General features: G+C 26.5%; 2 protein-coding genes across 6 annotated transcripts; one reads left to right on the top strand and one right to left on the bottom strand.

The window, feature by feature from the left end:
- The first annotated feature begins 335 nt into the window (after window positions 1–335).
- Window positions 336–4,951, top strand: LOC113556432. 4 transcript variants are annotated; one of them, XM_026961369.2, is made up of 10 exons: window positions 336–475; window positions 563–655; window positions 798–845; window positions 1,017–1,153; window positions 1,456–1,710; window positions 2,522–2,753; window positions 2,999–3,967; window positions 4,033–4,187; window positions 4,522–4,609; window positions 4,797–4,951. In XM_026961369.2, the coding sequence occupies exons 1-7, from the start codon at window positions 443–445 to the stop codon at window positions 3,965–3,967; spliced, it is 1,767 nt and encodes a 588-aa protein (XP_026817170.1). In that variant the 5' UTR covers window positions 336–442; the 3' UTR covers window positions 4,033–4,187; window positions 4,522–4,609; window positions 4,797–4,951. The 4 variants fall into 4 exon arrangements, with proteins under 4 accessions (XP_026817170.1, XP_026817173.1, XP_026817169.1 ...); XM_026961372.1 differs by lacking the exon at window positions 4,797–4,951 and having other exon boundaries at window positions 4,084–4,187; window positions 4,522–4,737; XM_026961368.1 differs by lacking the exon at window positions 4,797–4,951 and having other exon boundaries at window positions 4,522–4,737.
- A 22-nt stretch (window positions 4,952–4,973) lies between these two features.
- Window positions 4,974–14,495, bottom strand: LOC113556433 (TBC1 domain family member 22A). 2 transcript variants are annotated; one of them, XM_026961373.2, is made up of 11 exons: window positions 14,165–14,495; window positions 13,742–13,844; window positions 13,512–13,636; window positions 7,998–8,108; window positions 7,179–7,241; window positions 6,973–7,112; window positions 6,463–6,591; window positions 6,210–6,390; window positions 5,793–5,975; window positions 5,514–5,737; window positions 4,974–5,455 (listed from the first exon to the last, which is right to left on the bottom strand). In XM_026961373.2, the coding sequence occupies exons 1-11, from the start codon at window positions 14,175–14,177 to the stop codon at window positions 5,321–5,323; spliced, it is 1,407 nt and encodes a 468-aa protein (XP_026817174.1). In that variant the 5' UTR covers window positions 14,178–14,495; the 3' UTR covers window positions 4,974–5,320. The 2 variants fall into 2 exon arrangements, with proteins under 2 accessions (XP_026817174.1, XP_026817175.1); XM_026961374.2 differs by lacking the exon at window positions 7,998–8,108.
- Between the last annotated feature and the right edge of the window lie 6,874 nt (window positions 14,496–21,369).

The raw sequence follows: 21,369 nt of genomic DNA, 5'->3' as shown, positions 1-21,369 counted from the left end.
TGTGACTATTTTTAATCCCAGTTTGTCCCTGATTATATGTAAAAACTGTTTACTAAAAGGTCTGTTTCTATCACTTATTATTCACTTACCAACTTTTTCAGCAATTTAGTGTTTCTTAATTTCTTGTACCCTTGATTATACATTTAAAAATAAAAATAATAATGATACAAATTTCTTTTCTGATCGTTTTGACGAAAAACAAACTTAAAAAGTTCAAAACATTATGTCGTATAACTCGTATTAGTAAACATTCAGCAAACCGTTTATTTTCGTTACCTCCATAAAACATGCTTTGTGACTGATTGTATTGATATCATTCTGATAACACCGCATTTCACTATTTCAGTATTGGATTTGAGTAATAAGCTATAGTAAAAATACATAATTCAAATGCTTCACTGGTATTTACGCTTAAGAATTAAATTCTTATACCCAAGTCAAGATGGAAATCGATGATGAAGATGTTATCATAGGCGTAAGTACTGAAATAACAAAATATCGCAAATTATTTACCACAAAATAACTAAACTGTAGACTACATTTTGATCAATATTTATTTTAGGGCACAGAATTGCAAAAGTACTTAACTGCTGTCGGATACTCTGAATTTGAAGTTTCTGAACAAAAATGTATTGAAAAGTTTTGTCCGATTGAAGTAAGTCTGCAACTCCAATGATATTAAAATACATTATATACTGGACATCTATGCCTTATAAATTATGTTATTTACCTGTAAACATATTATTTCCTTTGACTTGGTAATTCCTAATTATGTTATCAGATTTTATTTTTAATAGGCACAAAAATGTTCAAGAAAAAAAATGAGATCGACCCAAAATCACAAGGTATGTCATCGATAAATGACTCATCATACTTAAATAATTTTTAAAATATGATAGGAATCTAAAATTGTCAAAACCAAGAGGCAATAAATTAAATACTTCTGAAAAAATTTCTTTAACCCGTTCTTTTATTTTACTATGAATTTACTAAAATAAAAATTTAATTCATTTTAGGATTTTGAATTGTGTGTAACATTAATCAAGATAATCATAGAAAGTCAACTTATTTTCAAAGAAGATACTTTATTTATCAAGGAATTTATTCCATTAGAACACATTAAATATCCTCTATTTCTTACAAAACAAAAAAGGTAAAAATATTAGAATAAATCTAAATGAGAGTTATTAACTTAAGTCTTTAATTATTGAATTTTTAACATTTAACATTAACATAAATATAATATAGTAAATCATAGCATTTTTAGTTTGAGTATATTCACTCAATTTTAAGATTAATTTATTATGTTAATGATAGTACAGTTATATCAAACCTAATATAATTTTAAGAATAATGTTTTTAGTAGAATTTTTAATCATTCATCCAGTCTTACACTACATTTAATATGTTATGTAAATAGTCAATAAAATAATTTTTACGATTTACAATTTTCAGTTTAACTCTCCTTGTTTTAAGCATATTCTGTGGTATTATGAATATGTTTTTTTCAAAATACTGGGATGTATGGACAACAGTTGGTTTATTAATTTTTTGGTTTGGATGTGTGTTCATGGATGTAATATATAACTTGAAACAAAATAGAACAATAAAAAATACTTTAACGAAAACCATTCAATCTATGGAAAAATTGTCTCTGCTGATACAAAAGTCTACTCATTTTCTTCAAGAATGTAACAATCTTCATAAAAGGTAATAATTTCATTTATTTTAATTAAATGTATTATTATAACTCAAATTATAGATATTATATAACAATTATTTAATTTATCAAACTATTTATATTAATTTACCATCTTTTAATACACAATCTAAAAATGTGGTTATAAAATAAAAATATTAATCTAGATTATTCAATTAAAAATGTATTAAAATAAAACTATTATAAAAGTTAATTATACTCTATTTTAATACAAGTTGAATTGTCTCACTATAATGCATCACCAGCAACACTAAACCAAATAAACTGATATTACTTATAGTAGTATTATTAGTTGTAAAACCCTAACACTGGAAACGTTAAGATAAAATGTAAAAAACAGTTTAAAATAATAATACTAGTGGCGTAATTGGAGTGTTGCAAATTTAGCATTTGTAAAATCAAACATTTTTAGTACTTGCAAATTTATTGTTATTAGTCATTTGTTCTTAAAAAATTGCAAATGTGCTACTAAACTTCTAAATATATATTATTGTATTCTCTAAAATTTCAAGGTTTATTATATACCTATATTCTACATTTGTTTTATAAAAATAACATAAATTAAATTTTACATAACTTTTATTATTATTTATACCTATCTACACTTAAATATTCCCAATGAATTATTTCCAAAGAATTTGTACACACATATTATCCCTGAAATATATTTTCCCTTTTTAAATTATTCATTGTATATTTGTTTTGGATTTTTCTGTTATAACTTTTGGTATTTTAGATACCCAAAAACACAACACATTTTTGTGTTAAAATAATTTGTTTTATTTTTTTTTTTTATTTTAGTTATTATGACACATATGCAAGTAAAAATCCTAATGCCTTCAATTACTTGTTGATGCCAGAATTTAAATCTTTACTTATAACTGTGTTACAAGAGTTGATCAACAATCTTGTAAATAATGTGTCTGAAGTTCACACATTTTTCCCTCTAAAAGATTCTGTTTCCAACATTGTTTATTTATATCGCACTGACTGCAAAATTGATTTAAACAACACTTCTTTTGAAAATATAAATGTAAGTCTACCTTGAAATAGTAAATATTTTTATGTTTTAAAGTATATTTAATTTAAATAATATATAATGTCGAACATATGTAAAGCACAAAAAAGTTAAGACTTATCCAAAAATGGAATTAATGTTAGAATAATTATTATAGTATAAATTATGGTTTAATTTCTATTATTCTGTTTTAAATATAAAAATATTTATAAAAAACATACTTTATTCAAATATAATTATTTGTTATATCTATATTTTAGAAAGCCAAGTATACTTACTTTCTATTACAATCAGAATTCTTGAAACAGTCAGCATTGTGTTTATGCCCAGCATTATGGACTCCTTACAGTTCTTTTCACTTAAATCGTCTAATTGAAACTATTGGTAAAATTGAAACAGTGTATTCAAACTTATATAATATTTTATATGACGAGTATAATATCTATTCAATGTTCAAAAATAATAATACTATAGAACATAGTAAACAACCAGTTCAAAATAATAACAGAAATTCTGATCTGAAGTTGAAAATATATAGTGTTCGACATTTCTTGCAGAACATGATGGTGCATGTAAGGTTCATGGAAGATTCAATTGAAAACTCTTCAGCATGCAGTGCTGATAATATAAATAATACATTGAATGTTTTAGTAAAAGAAAGCAATGTTTTTAATGAACTTATTTCTTCTTTACAAATTTATATTCTAAAAACAAATAATGATCAAACAGATAAAACTATATTAATTAATGATTCCATTGGTGTAAGTGATCATATAGATACAGAGACCAATGAACCAAGTAAAGAAATCTGTGAAGATGAATTATTTTTTGGTGTATCTGAAGAACCTACGGAAAAAAAGGAAAATACATTTTGTGATGAAATAGTATTTGATAAGTCTAACAATCATAATTTAATGTTAGAATTGAAAGTTGCACTTAAAGATAAACAAGAAGAATGGAAACAACGAGAATGCAAGTTGTTAGAAAAACATCCACAGTTAAATTACTTTTCTGATGACGAAGAATGTAATGAGAAACATGTCCAATACATAAATAAAGTGCGTAAAGTAGCCGTAGATTTGCCTCCTAATGAAAGTTTTCCTATGCAATTGCCTGATAAAAGCTTTGCCAGTGAAATTGCCATGATCGCATGTAAACGGAATACAGCAATAGAGTGTTTTGGTGATGATTCTGATTCAAATATATCTATGGACTCAAATGATTCTTAAGTAAAAAAAAAGTAAAATATTGATTCTTAAATTATTGTTTATTTAATCAACATTTTTTTTTTCAGATCCAACAATCAATTTCTAGTCAAATTATTAAATATTAATTATGTTTTCAGTTTTTGTGATATGATGTTGTTCTATTGCTGTTCTAATCTACTAATCAATTATTTATGTCAAATGATCTTGGCTTACATAAAACAATACTATAATTCCATTAAAGGTATCCTCATATATTTATATTGTTTTACTACTTGTAGTATTCACTTCAACAATTTATATTGTATACCTCGGAAACTTTTTAAAAATCTTCTAAAATTATTTAAAACTATTAATATTTTACATTAATCCATGGTTACTAATTAATTCTACATAAATTGCATATTAATAATAGCACTGGATTAATAATATCATTACTGGAAGTCAATTATTTGTCTACTAGGTTAAAATAAACTTTATATAAACAAAGTAAATAAAAAAAAAATTCTATTAAATACACTTATAAAGGACTGAACACTGAGATACACATTCTTAACCAAAATGTTACATATTTTCAGATTCAAATAATCAAGTAACCATTGAAGTTGCAGCTGGTTTAAAGGATAATATGACGTTGCAATGTACTAGCGTGCTTCCAAAATACTTGTATGTTATAAGGATTTTTATCTTCAAAAATGTGTATAAATAAGTTGATTAATATCATATTCAGAAATTCTATGTGATATTATGAATATAGATGCAAAAATAAAATATTTAAATATGACTTAACATTATAAATGAGCCTATAATTTTATTTCAATTTTATACAATACAATTTAATGTTATTTTCTAGATCTAAATTAACAGAAATGTTCAGATATGAACCATAACTTTGTGAGATAATTCAATACATTCAAGTTCAATACACCTGTAATTATATTATTGTATATATATATATATATGTGTGTGTGAGTATTTATACATTGTTAAAACCTGGTCAGCATCATAAATTAATGATCATTTATTCTTCTTTTAATAAAATAATTGAAATAATAAAAATAAATATATAGAATTTTCACACTAATGACAATAAACATCAATTCACCCTGTATTGGGAGCACAATAACAATACAAATATTAAACAAAAATAAACTAAATAACTTAGACATTAATCAATATAATATATACAGTAAACTTAATAGTGTAAAATGTATAAATTATGAATTTCAATTTATTTAAAATTAAAATAAACAATGAAAACGGCAGAATAATCAATAATAATAAATCATAATTATCTTAACTAATAAAAAATAAATACGGTTTGCGGTATATGTATAATATATATAAAGATGAGGCACCAATATAACAGAAAAATTATCACCTTTTTGTAGTCAAATGATTTGGAGCATCTGCAAATGTAAACTTCAATCGAAAAGCTTCAGCCACTAATAAACTGATATCAGTGTCTGTCCAATTTTGAGTTTGCAAATTTTGTAACATTATCATAAGACCCTAAAAAAACATTCTAGTTAATAACGCAGAATAAGACAATCATTTAACATTTTATTACCTGGAAATCTTTTTCTTCTAGTAATTCTTGTCGCCAATGCAACAAAAATGCAGCACATACATAAAGCTGAAAAGTAGCAAAACAATCAGACTCTGCTAGGTATGTATCCCATAACCTTATTGAACACCTCAATGGTAATTCTCTTGTTAATAAATTGTTCATCCATCTAAATGAAAATTGTAAGTAGTCGATTCCGTGTTTCATTAAATGTCCATGTAATGTACCTAAATAAATATTGAACATTAACTATCTCATAAAAACAAATAAAACATCACTCACCATCGATCCTTTGAATAAGTTCTTTTAACTGATTAACTTTATACTGAATTCCAAGCTGGGCAAAAATATAATTGTCTTGAATACCATCTAAAAACTTAGACAAACACCAAAATGAATCAGCTTCTAAAGAGTCTCGATTTTTCTTTGATATTGAGCTTACATCAAGTGTTTCAATATTTGTACCTTAAAAATATAAGTTGGTAATTATTATTATTTTTATATATATATACGTTTTCATTCATTAAAGTTAATAATTAATAATAATATAAACAAAATTATATTCTCTTTTAAAATAAAATATTATTTTGTAAAAATATTGTACTTTGGTTTTTAAATATTTCAAATACATTTTTTTAATTTGAATGTATAAGTGTATAATTTGACAGAAATTTATGAATAATATTAATATACTAGTACCTATAGGGAGATATTCCTGTAAAAAGACAACATAAAAAGGTGTAACTAAATCATTCATGCCTTGAACATAACCAGACGCAGGATGTCTGATCGCCCAGATGAATAAGATTCTTTCAAACATTTCTTGCACAGTTGTTTGTTGGAAAAGAGGAGTACTCATACGTGGAATATCAATATGAATCTAGATAATAAAAATACATAATCGTAAACATCAATTTAATTAAAAATGAAAAAATGTTTTCTAGATACAAACCTGTCTATAAGTGTCTTTATACACTTCATCTTTATCTGTATCATAATATTGTTTGACAAGATTTGCATAGTCAATACGCTTTCGATCAAGAGCTTGTTGTCTGCGTTCAGCGCTAGTTGGCAAATAACCCTATAAAATAAAAATAAAACATAAATCAAAGCTGTCATTTTTGTAGTATAAAAGTATGCATCTTCTTTATATTTTACAGTAATAATATTTTTAATTTCAATTCTTTAGATAAACTTATCAAATATTGTAAGTACTTTAATTAATCAATAAAATATATAATTGATTCTGTGCTATAATAATATTAATTATTCAAATATCCTTCTGCTAAATTGTTTTAAATTAAAAAAGTGAAATCATGTGGGTTGCGAAAGATTTTTTGGGAGAAATTTGAGTCGCGGTATTAAAAATATTGAGAACCACTGTATTAGACAATATTTAAAGGTATTGTATGCAGTAATTTAATAGACATTTATTTTTAAGAGACATTTTTAAATAGCTTACTGCTAATAATCTCCACGTCATTGGGCGTACTTCTACGGGTACACCAGACCAGCTAAGTTTCTTCAAATCTTCTAACTGTAATAAGTTACTTTCAAGTAACACTTGGAATTTTGTTAGTTTGTTAGCATCAACTTCAGAATCTTAAATTATAAAAATAATACAATTCTCATTAAATAGTTTAAATGTGATTTATGATTATAACTTACTGGAAAAATTTATTCTATTTTCTGTGTGTCGAGATTCTTTATTAGTTTGTGAACTAGATTCTCCTTGTTAAAAAAAAAAAAAAACAAATAAAAATACATTAATATTATTACTACTATTTTATAAATTTATGTAAAATGATAAATTATGTATTTGACAACAAATTTACAATATAAATGGTAAAAATTAAAGAAAGGGTTTTTTTATATAGGGCATACATATTTCATATTTATTAATATCCATAATTGACTAAATTATTTTTCTAAAAAGAGTAATGTTAGTTATTAACTAGTTACATAACTACAATTATATACATATATTGATACGTAATTTCAAAAAAATGTACAAATTCCAATCAGCTCATAAAATCCCATTAAGCCTTAATATAAAATATTTCTTATCTAATTTGGAAATATATATATTTAACTATATTCTGTATTATGATTTTTATGTTAATATAATACTACTTTTAGAATAAATACTTATGCTATTAGTTCTTATAACCACACTTTTGACATTTTAAATGCATAATGGAATAGCTATAAACTACAATCTGTGTAAATAAATGAATATGGTACATCACATTATATTTTACTAGTAATAGGTAAATACTTAAGAATAACTATGATTATGTATGAATTATTAATTATTCAAAAAAAAATTGATGAATTAGTCCTTTGTGTTATTGATTTAAAAACATTGACAAATTACAATGACAATTGACGTAAATACAAACAACACAATTTGATAAGAAATGATAAACCATATAAGCCATATTTACAAATAAATAAAGATGAAATTCCTAGAACAATAAGACTTACGATCAGAGTTTGAGTAGTTTTTTGATTTATGAATTTCCTCAATCGAAGCCTTATGATTATTAATTACATTGACAGCAGCAGAATGGGCCACACGCTTTGAAATTTTCACGTCTGAAATTCAATGGGTTGAAAACACAAAATAAAACTAAAGGGTGAAGTAATAAACATTACTAATATGCTAAAAAAAATATGCATAAAGTAGTATTTATAACTAAAATTGTTTGAATAATTAAAGTACCAAATACTCAATTCTTAATTGTCTGGTATTATATTTTTATGCAAAAATGATTAACATTTAACTAAAAGTTTTAAAAATAAAATTACCATGGAAAGATTTAAAAAAATAAAAGATTATCTATCAACTACAAATAAAATAGATCTTATCATTTTAAGAAAATTGTTTGTATTGATTCATATATTAGAAAATTATTCTTAGATTGAGGTACATGCATTTAATTTGATTTAAGAAAATGCATTAGAAGTTAAAACTATCTGCATTAAACATCTAAATATTTGATATTTTTATTGAATCTATTAAAATCATTAATTTAAGAACACGGTACCTACCTATCATTGCCAAAAATAAATTTAATTTTTTTTAAATCATTTGAGAAACCAATAACTAATAGGTGATAATCAAAAAATGCTATCTATTGTAATACTTTTAATATTAACTTTTCAAAAAATGAACTTTTAACTTAATTGTGTAAGTAAGTTTTTATTACTACTACAAATGTTTTGATGATTATTTTTCAATTATAATGTGTTTACATAAAATAATTATTCCATTTATAAATTATAAAGAGGGCTTAAAATACGGACAACAAACATTTTTTTTTTTTTTTGAGGACCAATATCCGCTTGACTATTTTATTGGTGAAGATTATCCAGTATTTTTCTTTAATAATAAAATTAAATGTAATAACAGAGTATGGAAATTATTATATTAAATAATATAAATAATATAAATTTATGAAAATTACAAATTATATAAAATATAAACTAATTTATCACAGTCCTCAAAAATTAAATCATTTTACATTTAAATTACATTCACATTAAGTATATCAAATTGTCATAATTCAAACAGTACATTAAGTTAACAAATAAATTATTATATTTAAGTTTTAATTAAACCACAAAGAAAAATAAATAACAAAAAAATATAATAATCAATTAAATATTAACTAGATAATTAATATACAAAACATTTTTATTTTTGAATTAATTATAATTACATTTAAAAAAAAAAAATGATTATTTTAAATGCTAAAAGTTATTTTATATATATATAAATGTTTATAATTGATTTTAAATAAGAATGGTATTATAATTATAATAGTAATCAAATGGTTATTTACCATAGAAAATAATTTTAAGAGCAGTTAAATTTACTCCATTACTCCATATTAGACCACCAATCAGTCAAATGCTCAATTGCAACTATGGCTCATAAAAATTAAAATGCACAATGTGGCCATAAAAGTTATTTTTACTTTTTGATTTCTTTTTTTTTTTTTTGACAGATGTTAATTATATACATGTGTGTCATGAGCAGTATTTCAATTAAATTTAGTTAAAATATACTTTGTATTATCGAATACAAAATAAATAATAAAATATCCAAGTTTGTATTTTTTCAACTACAACAAACTTCAAAAACTTTAAATATATTTTATGAACTTTTTTTACAATTTTACCAAAAGTAAACAGCTGTTTTGCTACTTTTTGTCACCTTTAATTCAAAATAAGTTGGTTAACCAACTTGAAGAACAGAATTACAAAACCAATATATACATGACATGGAGATCATCAATTTATTTAAAGATTTCTAAAAAAACAGAAAAATACAAAGAAGCACATATATTTTACAAATCACCAATAAGCACACCAGCTACTAAAAGAAATTACTATCTCAAAACTAATTATTATTCATATAATAAAAAGAAAATCAGTCAGTTATTAATATGTTTTATATTTTCAGTGCCAATAATTTGATAAATTTTGTACTCGAATTACTTGATATTTTTCCCATACCTGGTTATACGAATATACATGTTATATCCATATTCATAATAATAATGAATAATGTATTATTATTAATATATTCTATTATATTTTTGTTAGAAATATAAACGTAAATAGTAGATACTACTGGCTCTTATATATTACTGTATATTGTCTGTCATTACTATGACAAGGTTCAACCATAGTTTATATTATATACATAATTTATGTACCGAATTCTTATTTGTAAGTTCTAATGCCTGTATTAGTTGTTTTATAATATTATATAATTATTTTTTAATTAATCAATTAATTTTTAGTTCTAAGTTCTAACACATACTTTTTATAAGTTATATTTTGTTATTGTAAAAACATATTTGTCAATCAGTAAATGTATTAAAGAATAAGATTGAGTTACCATTTATTTATATATTTTTTATAAAGAAAAGCTAAACTATTAAGATAAATTTAAATTTATTTTGTTTAGTACAAGAAGTACGATTATTATAATATATTAGATGAAAAATAAATATTATTTGTAGAATGTGTTAACAAATCATTTGATGATAATATGTACCTATCGAAAAAAAATTGTATTATAAATAAGCTTAAACACATCATCTAATTTATCATTAAAATAAATTATATCAATTTTAAAAGTACAAGTATTTTTATATTTTGTTTTGAAGCAAGTTATAAGCATTCTTAAACTGTATATTTTACAGGTAATACAGGTAATACTTTTTATATTATTTCTACTAAGAATTATTGTATTAGAATTAAAATTATATTTTCTTTCTAAATGTATAACAATTTTTAATCTAAACTAATTTTTTCAATGCTTTAGTGCTAATATATTTAAAATTATAATGTAACACTAGCTGCCTGGTAGTAACACTAATGAAGCTACATACGTTTTCAAAACTAAATTTATTTTTACAATACCATGCATACAATTATTTTTCCAATATTATTATAGCTTTAAGTATATTTAATTATCATTGTAGAAAAATTCATTATCCGAGATCAGGAAAATCTTTTTATTTTACATTTTTTTATGTAAAATGCACACATAAATTTGTAATGAATCCAATTTTAAAAATTAATAGAAAAGTAAATACCAACAAGTTGGTTAAGAAAAAAATTATTCATTTATTAATTAACATGAAAAGTACATAAAACTATAAACACCTAATGTAAAAAAACTCATAAAATACTATTTCATGTTCATATATTTTTATACGAACCACATTTAACATAGTACATAATATACCTAATAAATAATTATAATTTAGGTTTGAAAATAAAATATAATTAATTATTTGTCATAGTCAATTACTAAATATCTATTATTCAATGGTATTATTTTACATACTATAAAAATTATTAAATCTAACAAACAATACACTGTTCAAAACATATTTCTAAAACACAGATAAATAAATAAGATAGATTTTTAAAATAATTTACTAAAAATAAAGGGAGTGATAATTACAGATTTAATTCATTTAAAATGAAGTACATTTTGTACGATACTATTATTATTTTAAAATACATATAATTGAAACTATAAGTTTCATAGCCAAATTATTTTAAAAAACACTTAGAAATTTAATTCAAACTTTAAAATAATTAATAAAATATGAGGTTCTTTAATTTATAGTATCATTATTTTTCTAACATACATTATTTAACATTTAAAAACATAACAGTAGACTATACTTTCTCAGTCATAATCTTAAATTAAATCTTTCCCTCAGCAATAATATACATATTTATAAATTAGTGCTAAAATGAATTTAGGCCTATGAAATTTAAGATATGAAGATGCACTAAACCATCAGAAACTAGACAATTCAGGCATTTCAATCTATTACCCTCCGTTTATTACCTCTGCCCCTTGTTTCAACAACTCACTCTACAATGACTTTTACATTGAAACTATCAACAAAATTTCTTTAACCATTATAAAATTCCCCACGCCAAGCTAGCCACTCATACCAATCCGCTTATAGCCATTCAAGGTAAAGTAAATAACCCAAATAATATCTTCCATCATTTAAAAATTATTTAGTGATTAATAAATACAGTAGAACCTTGATTATCCAAACCTCCGTTATACAAACTGCAATTACCGTATCCAAACATTAAAACTCGTATCCGCGACTTGGCTGCAGAAAAGTGCGTTGCAGTCCATCGTCAAATAAAAATCGATAATTTTGACAAAAAAATATAACAAACATTATCTTATATATATGTAATGTATTTCAAATAATGTAATGTATGTAATTCTAATAAAATATTAATAATAATAAATATGTATATACATATTATAAAATATTTAACTGTTTTAAAATTTTTTTTTTTTAATTTCCAATATCCGAACTTTTTCATATCCGAACTAGGTGCGGTCCCAATTAGTTTGGATAACTGAGGTTCTACTGTATCTAACACTATAATGCCATATCTTGAGGATTCTGTCACTGGACAGCCTCTCTCCTCATATTATCCAATATGTCTATTTCCGTAATATATATATATATACCATATTTGCTTATTGTACACAAGCTACAGATTGTAAATTATCTATTTTTAATAAAACAAAAGGTACATATAATTAATTTTGTTCTGAAATAAGTAAATTTCTCTATTATAAAATATCTGAAACAATAAATTGTATTGTTTTCATTCAAGAAAAGAAAAGCTAGTAAATTATAGTAAATTAAATGAAAATTGCATGGAAATAGTAATAAAAATGAATTCAATTGAGTTCAACATTTAGAAACATTTACAAGAGAAATAATAATTATGATATGTACATTCATGAAATTTAATTTAATGTCTTTAATCTAGACAACATATATTATGTGCATAGGATGTTTATGCTAAATCTGCAGAATAATTTTAATAGGAGTAATTCTTCCTTAACTTTATACGTAGCCATAGCCATCTACTTATTTAAATAAGTTATATTTTTTTCATTTAATTTTTATTTTACAATATATTATGTATAAATATAAATTTTATGATTTTACGTTATATATTCTCCTGCAATTAAAAATTATAATATTTCTAAATATATTAAAAATTTAGAGCAAGTAGAATTTTTTTTACGGTGTGCATTTTCATATATATAAAAAAAATTGTTTGTGAGCTCATACTACATAGCATACACAAAACAAACTACAGACTACTTTGAAGTACATTATGTCTGAATTTTATTATAATCAGTAATCATATTATATATACTTCAATATTCAAGAACAATAATAGGAGAAAACAAAAGTGGAAACTATTTGTTAATATCTTTAAGTCAGGAACAACAACTGAACTCAATTTCATTTTTTAAGAAACTTTCCATGCACTTTATTTTATTACCTATAAAAATGTTTTCCATTTAACCATTTTCAAAATGTATTTATTAAATACAGGCAAGTATATATTATTTAGATTTTTATCAGTCCAGGATAGTACAGTATTAAAATTTGAAAATCATAGATTCTTTACCTGATATACGTAGAATTTCATCCTCGGCTTCGATTTCCCATGCATCACTAACACTTTCTTGGAAATCATCAAATGAAGTCGAAGCTGAAGAAGAAACAGATTTGCTTTCTTTCTTAGGACTCGCCCTGTAATTAAAATTATTCTGATTATAAATATTGCACAGAAGAAAAAAAGCGTGTTGAAATAATTAGTCAGGTAAACAATATAACAAATGAAAAAAACCATATTACCTTCCAGGAAGATTTCTTATGTTCTTTTTCCAAAACGAATTCTTGAGGTTCATGTCATTGTCGTTGACATATTTCTGTACATGATCGCCCATTTTGCCAATATCTAAACGCATCAACGTTACTACGTTAAGAACAGTCTTTGGGGGACATCGATAAAATAAAAATGTCAATATAAAATGTATAGGTAATTTGTATTAGTGAACAGTGCTGATTGGACTTATGGGCGCGTTACATCCGCACTCCACACACAAACTACACCGGTAGCCGTGAGTGTCGAGAGTGTACCGGCAAATTGAGCGGGCTGAGGAAGTTATCGATCAAGAGCCCCAGGACCCGTGGTCTTTGCGGCCCACCGGTAAGCAGAACAAATGAAACAATGTGGACCCATGGGTTTTTATCGGGACGCGCAGACACACTACTCACCTAAATCGAACATCGCTCGGTTCACGGGCGCCAAGACGGACGGACGCGACAAGCACGGCGGTGGCTCTCTGGTCGTGACGGGCTCATGGCAGCGCGAGAATACGCGATGTTTCCCGAAAAGGCCGAACACGTAACGGCGGGCGATCGTGCCCGTTAGCGCCGACGACGGGTAAAAAAACGTACGCGGACGGGAACAACGTTTGCGGTATGGTAGGCCACGGGGTTACTGTGTGAATTGTGTAACTTGCGAGCGAGTAACGGTACACTGGCCGTGGTGGTTACGTCGTCGTCGTCGTCGCCGCCGCCGCCGCAATGCTGTCACCCTGTCGTTCGACGGTCGCCGAGAGTAGTGATACGCCGCCGTGACGTCACTTATCTCGCCTCAGAACACCGCTCACGCTATCATCAACACAATTGATGTGTACAACAGCCGGAGCGATGGGAAGGTCGCTTCGTCGCATCGTTCGTGCGACTCGGCCGGCCGGCTGCCGCGGTACGGCGTACGGGTCGACGGCCTGCGCCTCCACGCATACGTGACGTCGCATTCCCCGCCGCCTATATACACTATATCGGCCGAGACAATATTTTTCCGCTTTCTCGAGGCGTCTGATTCATTGTGTAAGTCGTGCTTAAGGGTATACATCACTCATCGTGTCATTCATTCATCGACGAAATTTGAATTTTATTCTTCGATAAACGTGTGACGAGTGGATGTAGAGACGGTGGTACGAAGGGCATTTATTGCGATTTGTCGTCTATCGTTTGTAGGTATATTTCTATACGGTTTTTGATTTTTATGACACTTTTCTTTCTCTATAAAATTACCAAGCGTTTTTTAGGTACCCCTCCTACCTATAATAAATTATATTTTGAGTATTTATCGGTACCTAATCTGGTCGGCCTTTCGAAACCCGCAAACACAAAAACAAAGGGGAGAAAGTGAGTACACCACATTGCTGTGCAGTAACTAATAGTATAATAGTATAGGTGTAAGTGTCGAGTCATGAGTGTAAATACCTACCTCGTAGTTGAGTACTTAAACGTCTTAAACTAGTAACTCAATATTACTGTAATATTTATATGCATTAAATTTGATTCCAACAATAAATCATCGCATTACCAAACTATATCAGCCTAAATTATTAAGTATATTTTATGATAATATGATATAATTATATCGTTATTAAGCACGGACTAAGATATCTTAGTCCGTGCTATTAAGTAATGTATCTAATCTAGTAGGTTGATTTACTTTTTACCGAAAGCATTACATTTGAAAATATCATTACTCATTAGGTGCAAAAAATAAAATACATATCAATCATTTAAATCATATCATTCGGAATTAGGTACATTAAAAAAACTAAAATCTAAAATCGTTTGATGAGAAATCGTTATTTTACACGTGAATATCTAACGTCTAAATTTAAACTTTAAGTCTTCAAATATAAAAATCATTGAATTGGACTTTAAAACATCCATTAAAGTAACTCACTTGACGCCTACTGTACAGCAGATAGGTACTTTAAGACCACTTTTTTTTTACATTTATAGAAAAAAAAATCGTAAATTTCAAATATTTATAAATATCTCAAAAATAAATATTATACCATGTATATGAAATGCTAATGAAAAGATTTGGTGAACATTTTATGTTTCTACACTTATTCGTTTTTGAATGACAACAAAAAATCAATTACCTATGCCACTAACTGATTTTATGTAAAAAGTCTCCATTTTTTCCTCATTTTTTAGAATAGTACAAGAAATTTTTTACTTTAGAAACCCCAAACTCCAAAGTATTACTAGATAGTAGATACATTTTAATACCAAAAAGATATTTGAGTTGAAGATTAAATCGTTTTTAGTGGTCCAAAAAGGAGGTGATGACAGGTATAAAATATAAATCATTATTCTTAGTAAAATCAATAGGTACTTACATTCATCGTTCCACTCAGCATCTAAAAATATAACATTTTAATTGTAAAAATGGCTTAAGAGTTAAAATGCATTAAGAAGTAAACATTTTAAAAACTATAGACATTGTGCAGACATCTATTACTTATGTATTATTTCACATTTGTGAGATAAATTTATAATTTTTATTTTTTATTATGTGTAAGCTTAATGTATATTTTGTTTTGAATATATATAAAAAGGGAGATGTTACATAGCTATGATACTAGTTACCTATTCTAAAGGACCTTCAAATTGTTCTAATGTTTGCAATGCTTATTTTAACATCATAATATTATAATATCATATCAAATTGTAATTTATTTTGTAGATGTATTAATAATAAAATAATTATTCTACAAAATGCAGTCATATTTATTAATTTCTGATATGTTAGGTTAGGTAACTGCCATTTAGTATTTGGCGTATTGTAAATTGTGAGTCGGAATTTTCAACTTCGTGAAATAAGTAATTACTTATTAGTAATGAACTGATGGTTCCATATTATTAATATAAAATGTGCGATATGTGGGACTGCGGTCTGCACATACTTATTTCTTTGACTAGGTACTACTAGCGATTACGTTATCCGATCTAACTAGTCAAGCGTCCGCAGCATTCTGTAGCGGCACCCGATTATTACCACGCCGACGAAAACACGGCCAGTGAGCAATCAGCAATCTATAGTATTTATAATCAATGTAAGTACTAATACATTATAAATGTATAAAATACCTACATTATGTCATTATAGTAACAATAAAATATAATACAATAATTAATGAGCATATAATGTAGGAAAGAAGGGTATATTATATATTATTATCTAGAGATCAACATTTCCGAAAAAACACTGAATTTTTCGAAAAAATTGGAAAAATGAGGTTTCATTTAAAATTTCAGGAAAAAATGATTTTAACGAAAAAAAAAATAGTATAAAACTATTTTATATTGGCATCAGTAGTCAAAGTGTCATCAGATAGATAAGTGAAATTATTAAAAGTGATCAAAAATATGTTTCTTCATATGACATGTAACACTACTGATATAATTGTAAATTGCAACGTCAGGGTAATTAAGCAACAAAATTCCAGTGGCCAACACCAGTGTTTCGTTTTAGATAGGACAAGTTTGAAACTAAAAGAGTGATCGATTGATAATGGTCAATGACCTGATAGGTCGACAAGACGTAAAAAATATATCGGTGACTTATATAGGGAGTTCTTGTGACGGAAGTTCAAGAAAGAAGACAAAAGCTATCTGTCGGCATCGATGACCGTTGTGCGTCGCGCGTCGTTCGGAACCGTTTAGGGCAGTCCATCAGATATTCAAGTATCCAACATAAAGGTGAATCTGTGTTTGTAGTGTCTATGGCTGGTGTCTTAAAAATTAACAATATTTTCATTTTTAAATGAGTAACTAGATTTTTATTAAAAATTGTTATTTTATTTTTATTCAAAACGAACCAAAAAATGTATCTGTTTTTTAAATGACGTATTTAAAAATAAAAATGTTTTCTGAGTAGGTAAGTAAAAATATTTATATCTTCGACTTAGATTCTGGTTCATGATAACAATCGAATCTATGGTTGAAACTTGGATGCAGAGGTTGATGGGTGGTCAAAAATAGACTATTTCCGCGAATTTCTCTGTAATTTTTAAAAAATAGAATAAAAGGAAATGGTTTCAGTAGTTAAATTGGTTTACGACAAAACTGATTTTGTAATTTTGTTTTAACTCAAAAATGAATAGTTGATACTTGATAGTTTTACGACACATTAATGCTATAGAAACTGTGCAGGAAGACAACCAGCGCTCTGGGGAAACAACTTAATGTTACGACGATAAACGGATCAAAACCAGCTATCCCCGCACCTCACTCCAAAAATATTTATGGTGGCTGGAATAAAATACGAATTTATTAGTATTATTGGTTCTTATCGCCATCTACCGAGAGTTTTATTGTATGTCGCCGAAAACACGGCCAGTGAGCAATCTATAGTATTTATAATCAATGGTATTACTGTATTAGCTGTAGATATCCATGGTGTTCCATCAATGCTACACACACACACAAATTATTAGTAGAGAAATAAAAAGTACTAGAATATTAGCACATACTAAGACAAAAACAATACTAACTTCATTCTTTTAATACTTTTTACCCACTTTTCTTTAAGTTCTTTTTCATGAGGTCGATTGGAAAAATTAAATAATTTGTGACCAGTTAGGTATGTATAACTACAATTTACAACACAGCACATTTTTTAGCCACTTTTCTTCTTATTTTTGCTCATTATTAAAATCTTATGTTATAAAACGCGTGAGGCTTTGCCCGAAATCCATTTGAGCGCGCTTGCTGTACTAACCTTAGTTCCGAAACAGAAAAAAAAATGCACTCTGGTTGCTGCGGCACTACCCGTATCCTAAACCCGTCCAATAGAAAAATAAAAGATTTTAAGTCCACCGATAGGTGTTCCGTACCACTGATACTGATGTTATGTCTGGTGGTGATAAATGTCATTACTTTAATTGTAATACAACTCGAAAAACGAGTAATAATGTTTTTCATTTAATCCCATCATCTAATGTAGAAGTATATAGGAAATGGATAATAAACTCAGGTAAGTAATTTTTGAAACTAAATAATTATTAAAAAAATAAAATGTACCTAGGCTTAAGTACATAAGCTAATAATATTTCATGTATTACACATTTTTTAGGAAACATATGCTTAGAAGGGTTAAGTCCGAAAACATTAAAAAGAAGATACATTTGTTCGGATCATTTCGGAAAACAAATGTATATGAATACCGATGATCCGAAAACCCGTCTAATGCCAAATGATTTTCCAGTAAAGTATTCAGGTTTATATTTAAAATAAACATAATAAATAATATATAAGTTATGGGTAGCTAGTACAAATAATACTGACACAAAAAAGGTTTTAAATATAAAAAAGAATAAAATATTGATGTCACCAATTATAGGTACGGATCATGATGATGAGTATTTTGAACATTTAACTAATTTTAAGAAATGTATACAAGTAGTTTAATAATAATAAATGACTATTTTACTTTCATGTTTCGAATTTAAATCTGGCGTAGTGTGACTACAGTCTACAAGTAGTTAGCTAAGTCATAGGATTATTCTATCGTCCAGTGGCGGCGTGAATAGCTATTTTATGAGGTAGTTGCTTCATAGGAAAAAAATTTTCACGCCACTTCTATGGTTAAATAACACGTATTTTTAAAGGTATCTACGTGTAAACGAAAATTTGTTGTGTAGTTTAAACTGTTAGAGTAAATATTGTTTATTTGCTTGTAACAAAAAACAAACATTTCACAGTTGAAAAACATTAGAAAAAAAGGAATAAAATGTTTGTATACGATCTAAATTTCTTACATAACAAATTACTAATTAGACGAACGATTTACGTCGGCATTAAACTCTTGCAAATGTGTCAATTAAATCCTTGCAATTCAATTCGTTTAACATTTTATTCTCTATCTAGAAGCTTAACTGTTCAACTTCTCATCAAGTTTACTGGACCTTAAATAGTTTTTTACGCATTTGAGGCATGAAAACGATCTCTCGGTAGTACAATTGGACAATGGTACACTCACGAAAATTCTTAATGCTGTGTCAATATAGAAAACTTTAAAAATAATAAATTCGAATTCTATTTTAAAGCAATGCCATTGTTTTCAATAATTTAAAATAATCGAATTGGCTGTTGTGGTTATAAGAGTTTTTTACAATAACAAAAAACGATATAATAAGTCTCACCAAGTCTGCAATATGCAATACCATCAATATCGAAAAAAAAAATCCCTTGAAAAATATGCTGCTTCTACGTGCCTATAGTGCCTGCATATAAATACGCCACTGAATGCGGCGGTGTAAGGGCTCCTAAAATTGTTTGGCCCTAGGCCCAAAATTATTTTAATCCGGGCTTATAATTGCACTGTATTTCTGACAATATAATTCATATAATTATACATATTATTTAATTAAGATCAATTAAGTGTGATAAAAGCGGCGTTGCTTTGAAACTAGTTTGAAACTAAAAGAGTGATTGATTGATAATGGTCAATGACCTGATAGATCGACAAGACGTAAAAAATATATCGGTGACTTATATAGGGAGTTCTTGTGACGGAAGTTCAAGAAAAAAGACAAAAGCTATCTGTCGGCATCGATGACCGTTGTATTTTAGATTCTGAACGGAGTGATGAATGTATTGATTTTACAATGTGTGTTTTTTTTTATTTTTATTTTTGTGTCTGTCATCACGTTTTGGAGTAGTAATAATGCTTTGATTTTCGACTTCAGCCCCTCTTTGAAAAGGAAAATTCATCTATATAATTAATTACAATTATTATTAATCTAAATTTATAATTAGAACTACTTAAAACCTAATGTAGTAATGTCTGATACAATATTTAACATAATAATAAAATATACAAATTTAATTTTTATGTTTCATACCTATTATAATATATAATCATTCGCGGCGTTTGTATAAATGAGTAATTTGTAAATAATACATTATATTATTATACTATACAATTGACTATTGACTATTGAGTATAAATTGTATAACATATTTTTTAATATACATACATAATAATTATAATATATTTAATGCTAATGCCTATATCTATTTAATATTTCTTATCGACTATCAAAATCAAATAAAAAAACTATTTACTATAAATAATATAAATTTGGAATTCGTTAATAAATAATTAAAATTAATGTATAAAGTATGGAATCAATCAGTGTCTGTGTTGTAATCACGATTAAAGAAATAGTATATCTTTAATCGTGGTTGTAATATTGTAATTAGTTACCAATTGGCAATTGGGACTAATCTCACAAGTATCAAGCACTCAAGTATAGGTACGATTACTTTTAATATATACGTATGTAGTTCGGGCAGTAGGCAACTAGCAAGTACCTATTAAGATTTACGAATGTAGCCTATATTATGTTTATGAAGGTACTGAGAAATAGTTACATTGAAGTATGAATTATTAAGTAATAAGTACGTATCTGGTATGATAATAATGAGCTAACAGCTTAGCTTTCAAGTTCTAATATTTAATGTAATTAGTGCGTCATTGTGGCTTTGCGGTAGTATGTAAGCGATGTATCGTTACTTATCTTTGGTGGTTACGTTATGATACTACTTATTGATAATCAGTAACCATAAATATAATTTCATGTCTAAGATGATAACAA

Source organism: Rhopalosiphum maidis, chromosome 3 (genome assembly GCF_003676215.2).
Source record: "Rhopalosiphum maidis isolate BTI-1 chromosome 3, ASM367621v3, whole genome shotgun sequence".
NCBI classification, from domain to species: Eukaryota; Metazoa; Arthropoda; class Insecta; order Hemiptera; family Aphididae; genus Rhopalosiphum; species Rhopalosiphum maidis.
The sequence above is the reverse complement of the archived record's forward strand: the minus strand, read 5'-3'. Positions and strand labels throughout refer to the sequence as shown.